The 6,943-nt window shown below is 40.5% G+C and overlaps 1 protein-coding gene across 1 annotated transcript in view; it reads left to right on the forward strand.

Annotated features, from left to right (window-relative positions):
- LIN52 (lin-52 DREAM MuvB core complex component) overlaps nucleotides 1-6,943 on the forward strand; it is a 51,256-nt gene extending 44,313 nt beyond the window's left edge. The window contains exon 6 of the mRNA XM_009887024.1: nucleotides 6,888-6,943. Coding sequence (XP_009885326.1) covers nucleotides 6,888-6,943 — 56 coding nt within the window. The remainder of the gene's footprint in view (nucleotides 1-6,887) is intronic.

Below are 6,943 nucleotides of genomic sequence, written 5' to 3' on the forward strand. Positions count from 1 at the left end.
CACAGGATGTTGGCCGCAGGCAGCTTCTACAAGTGGGAGGTACTCTAAGAGTTTCCTTTAATATGGGGGTTACTCAGGGCAAAATACCTGTACATCCTAATATCTATGACCTGCAAGTTGAGCAGCTCCCTGGGCATTGGTAGGGATGTCATTGCCCCTTGCTTCCCTTGTTTTCATTGACTGGCTTTGCCCATCTGTATGTGAATGAATACTCTTTGTGAGCTTCATTGTTTGCAACTGTGCAAACAGAACGGCGCTGCCCTACAAGGTAGGGAAATCTGATTAGAAGAACAAGGTAAACTGTTCTGCAGAGAAGGAATCTAAGGTTTTTCTAGAGCTGGTATAATTTTAGTATTTATTGATACCAACAATAATATTGATACCAACAATAATATTGATACCAACAATATAATGTCTTAATCTGCAGCAGATCTGTTATCACGATTCTGGATAATCCTGAATGATCTCTGAGATCTCTTATCAGGTATATGATAAAACACTGCTACTGTGGGTGGAGAAAAACGAGGTGAAAAGAGGTCACATGAGGATTTCGTGATTCAGGAAAGCGTTAGGTATTTGATTCCAGTTTTTAAGGCTCTAACACTCACTAAACTGTTTCAGCAGTTTAAAACTCTATCAGTCTCAGCTATTTACCACTTCTCTGACAGAGATGACTGTTTTCATAGCACACTGGGGAAAGCGGCCCATGTAGCTCACCTACTCTGGTTCATAGCCTGGTTTTGTGCAAGCCCCCACCTTCTTTGGCAGTTCGAAACAAGTCTTGCCAGACCGTGAACTACAGCTGAAGTAAGGGCAGATTCTGCTGTCTCATTCACCAAGGGAAGGACGATGATGTTTTGTACCAAGGGTGGTGTTAATATTTTAAAATGCTGCAGCAAGACTTGACAGAGCTCATGTTTCAGAGCCTGAATTCTAGCACGGTTGCTGACTCCTTTAGTATACGTCTGTACATCACTCCTTACTGAGGCTGTGACCCCATCTGTAAGATGGGAATTAAATCACTGTATGTCTCAAGAATACTGTGAAGCTTGATAAACTTTGCAACTGCTTTGATATCGAATATTGAAAGATGCCACAGTAATGCAGGCTTATTCCACCTGGAGGTTTATGCTGATTCTGTCATCTTACCTGAAAAATGTGTTTCAGGAGTGCTACATGATTATGCTGGTCGCCAGTGTAAATGTAACCATTTCTGAAGCACAGGACTGAGTATCTGCATGTGCCAGTTCTAACTTCAGTAAAGGCGACTGATGTTGCTTTCGCTAACCGCTGTTCTCCTGAGATGGCGGTTCCAGCTCTTTATGAAATCGGGCTTGGTGTAGCATTCACTAATAAGAATTTGTCAAAGGCCCATAGTCATCAAGTAGCAGTTCATTTGACAATTATGTTAAGGAAGTGCGCAGTTAACAGAGTAATTGGAGTTCCTTTTATGAAGGAAGAAGATGGAGCTGGTGCCAGCAGGCGTCCAGGTGGTGGTAGGATTTTGGGGATCTGGTCCCAATATAGAAAGTGGTCCATGCAGATCTCTCTCTCTGACAGAAGTTCAGATTCTGTTGGCTGGGTAATAATATTCTGTTGGTCTTGTCTGAAATAAGCCTCTTTTTTCTTTCAGGGCTGTTCAGTAATAATGTCAATCTTAAATATTTTTGCTGGTTTTAGTTTGCCTTTTTGCCTTCACTCCCTCCCCCATCCCCATGACTGTTTTTTTTAATTTCCTTTCCAAATGCAACACTAGTTGAGCCCAGCCAAAAGAAGTGAATTTGCCATTGGTTTTCACAAGTCTGATCAAGCAACTCCCACAATTACTCACGGGCAGATTCTTCTAACCCTTTTTTATGACCTACCAACTAGGAAAAATAATGGTGGTGTCTTCCTATACTAACATTGTGTCTCAGGACAAAATAAATAACTTTTGATGCAACAGACCCTTGTGATAGAAGGGTTAAAAATCAGAGGAGTGTTCTGCTGTCTCTCTGCAATTTATGTTCTTTGCCCTGAACTGGTAATTTCCACTGATAGTTCTTCAGAAATAGACCCTTTTAGTTTTGTTTTCTGTATAGTCCTAAGACACAGTAGTAGTTTGAGAGTGCGTGATTAGTACTTTAAAGGAATCCTTCCATGTTGAAAACCAAGTTCTTTAGTTACTGTAAATACAACTGAATGGGAGGAATAACCGATAAGCTAACAAAGTATGACAGTGCCTAAAATAACCTTTTTGTAGTCAAGAATGTAGCATTCAAAGTGTGATACTACACGACATTTCAGGGCTAAAAACATTCTGTTCACAGGGCATTAATTGCATTTCCAGTACTGTATAGTAGCAAGACCTTTAGATTTCAACACGGCTACATTTTCAGGTCAGAGGAGGAGGACAGTCCGATTTGTCCCGTAAGTTGTACATCTGGGGGAGACACAGAGAAGTACTTCTTTAGCGGGTGCCTTCATTTTAAAACATCTGTGATGCTCACAGGCTTTGTTTTGAGGTTTTTAGATAAGACCAGAAGTAGTAAGCAGTAGAAGGTATAATGATCACGATAAATGTGTGATAAATACAGTTTATCACATATATCATGTACATAGACTTTATCACTGTGTTGTGCTTTTGCATTTAAGTGTATATTATGTTTAAAAAGTGTGTACGTATGTGCCTTGCTCAGGGGTTCTCCTGGATAAATTTTGCTTATATAAGTGTAAATCACTGTTTTCATTGCTGATTTTGTAGCAGTAAATCCTTCCATTATTTCCTGGCTATCCAGACCTTATGACACAGTATGTCCTGTGTTGTCATGTGTGTGAGAAGGCTTTTTACGGGGAGCAATCAGGCTGGACCCCAATCTCCACTGCAGTGTTTTTTTCTAATTAAATTGTCACCGGAAGGAATATCCGGAACAGCAGTTTTCATTTTCAATCGAGGAAAAAACATTATGAGTCTTTGTCATTTGATTAAAAGTTACTTAACCTTTAAATTGCTACAGATGTAAAGATAGCTCTGAGTTTCCAATGTAATCGCCTCCAAGTTAAAATCAGGAAAATCTTTGTGTAATGAAACCCATATGTCATAGTGAAAGGATGCAAAGCACTGGCAGAGTGGGCTGCTCTAGCAGGAGATTCTGCACCCAATCTTGTTAACCAGGACTGCTTTTGGTAATCCCTCATCTCCTCACTTGTAGGAAATCAATCTGTACTACTGAATCTTTTCAACCAGCAACCACAAAATTTACTGCAGAGAGGCAGCTTGGGGACAATTGTAGTAGCAAAGGAGTCCCAGGCAACAAGGTTAAACGCGGGATTGAGGGATTGAAGTTCTAAAGAGGAGATTATATTAAACCTTATTCTGCTCCCCTATCAAGTAGAAATCTCCCCTTCTCCTTTCAGCCCCAGCCTTTCCTACCCAATACCTGTTCTTGAGAGCTGCTTGGCAGATCTTGCCAGGCAGCAAACTTAGTTCTTACAGAACAGCCTTCTCTGTTAATTATAATAGCCTGGTACCATTTTTTCAACACATTTCTCTGGAGGAGTCTATTCAAGCACTCAACTTCCATTGTAACCAGTGCTGGTAACATCTTACAGTGTTTTTTCTCTGGTCTTCGCCATCCTCTTCCTCCTCTCTAGTAGGTGAGATTAATTTGCATCCAAGCTATTGCAATTGTATCCATTGTTGATTTTTCTATTGTGGTAGATGTACAGCATAGGCAAGGTTGTAAATCGTGACTTGACATGGAGATTCATGTTTCTGTTTCATGCTGCACAGCCTCTGTAGTGTCTGTTTGCTGGTACAATGAAACCTGCACTCAAACCCTCTCTTCGTTTGAAGTCCGTGGTTAAAGCAACCGTTTTAAAGAAAAAAATCCCTAAGGTTTTCAATACAGTTTTGTCCAACCTTTTAATTAAAAAATCCACCTCTATCTACTACGCAACTGGCTTCTGCTAGTCCCTTGGGTAGTTGCTTAGGGCAGGTTTTACTATCTCTCTTAGACTGCAATCATATTTAGAATGTGGGTGATGGTTTCTTCATTCACAAGCTCTTCTCTCACTCCAGCAAACTCCAAAAGGCCCCATTGGAAATGGTATTGCCATTATTAAGAATTCATTTATCAGAAGCAATACTGAGCAGAGGAGTCAGTTTAATATTAGAGGCTTTTCTGTGCAAAACCCAAGCTCAAATCATATTCCAGTGCAGATTAAAGAGGAACAATGGAGAAGGAATAGCCAAGACATTTGAACGCACTACCACGTAATATGTATTTGGCCTGTGTTTACCAGGAATACATTGAACTGTGGTTCTTGAGCAGAGAAGAGAAGCAGCTGAAGCAAGGAAAACAAGGTTGTTAATGTTTGTGGAAACTTGCCCTTAGTTTGGCTGTGATTTTTTTGTGACACGAGGATGTTATTTCCTGGCCATTTTCATACATACAAAGATGTAAGGTCCTTTCTTTCAGTTTGGCATCATATCTTTAAAAATAAGCCCTGATGCAAGCCTGAGTATGTGAGGAGAAGAGGAATACAGAATAGCAGAAGGCTGTCTCCTGCTCCTAATGGGATTTTGTAGCAGCATGTGCGAGTTTGTTTCAGAAGTCAGAAATGAACAGATGTTGGTATAAATTACCTCTGTGTCTGATGTCTTGCAAATTAAAAGCGCGGTTGGCATCACTAAACAATTTCACCAGGTTGGGGGGGGAAGCGGGCGGTGATTATTGTAGCAGGTCGGTAAGAATCTTTAAGCTGCAGCAGAACAGGATAGCAAGGATAAAGGAATGAAGAATAAAATGAGAGGTCTGTGAATTAATCAGAAATGTTAACATCTCCGATGACAAGCGAACAGGAGGGCACGTGCTCTGGAGCAACCCCCAACCCACAGTAATTTCACTCAGCGCACAGAAGGAGTCTATGCTCTCTGCCTGATTTATAGGGTGCAGCCCTCTTTGGGGGAACAGGATTGTCATGCATTCGTATATCTCCTATATGGGACTTGCACTCTGGAAAACTTTCCACTCCATCAACTACAGTTCAGCTTTGTGCTTTCTCCGTTAAGAGTGTTTTAAAACCATGCACTGTTGATGGTGCAAGGCAGGGAGGTGTCAAAGAACTGGTGCTGAAAATCTGTACCTAGCTGAATTTTTTAAAAACTTGCATTTTTATTTAATCATGTTCTTTGTGCATAGCAACTTAGTTCCTGACAAAATAACAATCCGCTCTGCCCTCCTGCAGCACCTTCTATCTGTGTGTCACTTCAGCAGTACTTAAAAGATACACGCTCCCTCGTGGAAGGGGAAGTAGAGGTGCAATAAGTACTTTTGTGGTAGTTCACGCTGTGAATCAGAAGCAGAGTTGGGAATGGATCCCAGATGATATAGCTCACAGCTGGAGGCATGAGCCAAGGGAATAGTGCAGTGATCTGCTTGAATCTGCAGCCAGACTGAAGCATGTTCCACTCGCGGCAGTGGACTTTGCAGCCTATGAATATCAATATGTACCAGTCAGTTCATAATACCACTAATTGTTTTACAGGGATCTTACTGATGACAGTACCTTGTGGTACAATTTTGGGTAGACAAATTAGAATGTAATAATTTAAAGAAGAGCCTTTAAGGCACAAATTCTAACCTTTACCTAAAGAATAACAGAATGTCTTTACCTGAGGGTGCGTATTGAATATTTTAAGCTGAACATTTTTATTACATTTTGGTTCTGTTCTAACAGATAGTAATGTCAAAAGAAAACCCAACATCAGCAACAAACCCACCTCCAGTTTTTATGCTAATTGTCGTTTCTGTTGTTCCTCTCAGTAGAGAGGTCAGGAATTGAATGGATAAAACAGAAAATTAATTCCCATCTCCTTCCAGAGTCTCTCTAGGCTAGGTGTGGGAAACCTGCATGCTTTCATCATTCCTGTGAATAAAAACCTCCATGTTCTGATGCCTGTCAGTCCAGCACAAAGCTTACACCTTTATTTAAAGGAAATGAAGGAAAGCACCAGTGGGAAGACTGTCTTTCTACAGGACTCTATTGCTAATCGTGTTGTCTTTGATGCATTGTATTATTATTGCAAGACAAAGATGGTATTAGGGCTGCTCTGCCAGTTTGTGAGCTTATGGGCTCACAAGTCAGAAATACCTCGTGCAGAAAAGTGGCTGTGTAAACCCTGCTGTAATACAGCTACCAGAGATTGATGGTGCCAAGAGTGAGAGAGAGACATATAAACCTTGCCTTGCTGTATTAAACATCGAAGGACTGACAATGCAGAGAGAGAGAGAAGACCAAAGCTCTATAAACTTTACTTTATTACACCATCCATAGATGAACTGCATTGAAGGAATATAAACCCCATTATATTACAGCATCCAGGGACTGACACTGCTGAGAGAGGGAAAATGCTGTCTAATTTCTGTTGAAGATCAGAGCATCCAGGGACCAATAATCCTGAAATGGAGAAAGAGAGAGTTCCATAATCTCTGACGGATTATAACATCCAGGAACAATTGCTCTGAGACAGAGTGATGGAGAGTTGGATTACACCATTCAGAGATGGATAGTACAGAGAAAAGGAGATGCTGCGAGAGCATAACGCAGTAGGAATAGAAAGCATAGATTGTATGTAATGAGACAGCCTGTGGGAATTATTGCTGAGTTCAGAAGATTCCAGGCCTTGCTTGCATTTCTGGGGTGTCAGGAATTCAAGTTGGAATGCAGTGTTATTTATTTTCCACTTAAAAAAATTAAATAAAATAATTCTTACTCATTATTGGTATAAGCACAAATCTAAATGAATTTTTATCCTATGGTTTCAGTCTGTAAATTATACAATTGTTTGGGTTTACTGGCTTTTTAAAAAGTATTAATCTCTTTTTCCTCTGTTGTGATTTCAGCTAGAGAAATGACTCGAGGGAAATTCCTGAACATCCTAGAGAAACCCAAAAAGTAG

This window comes from Charadrius vociferus, unplaced genomic scaffold, assembly GCF_000708025.1.
Source record: "Charadrius vociferus isolate BGI_N301 unplaced genomic scaffold, ASM70802v2 scaffold14, whole genome shotgun sequence".
NCBI lineage: Eukaryota > Metazoa > Chordata > Aves > Charadriiformes > Charadriidae > Charadrius > Charadrius vociferus.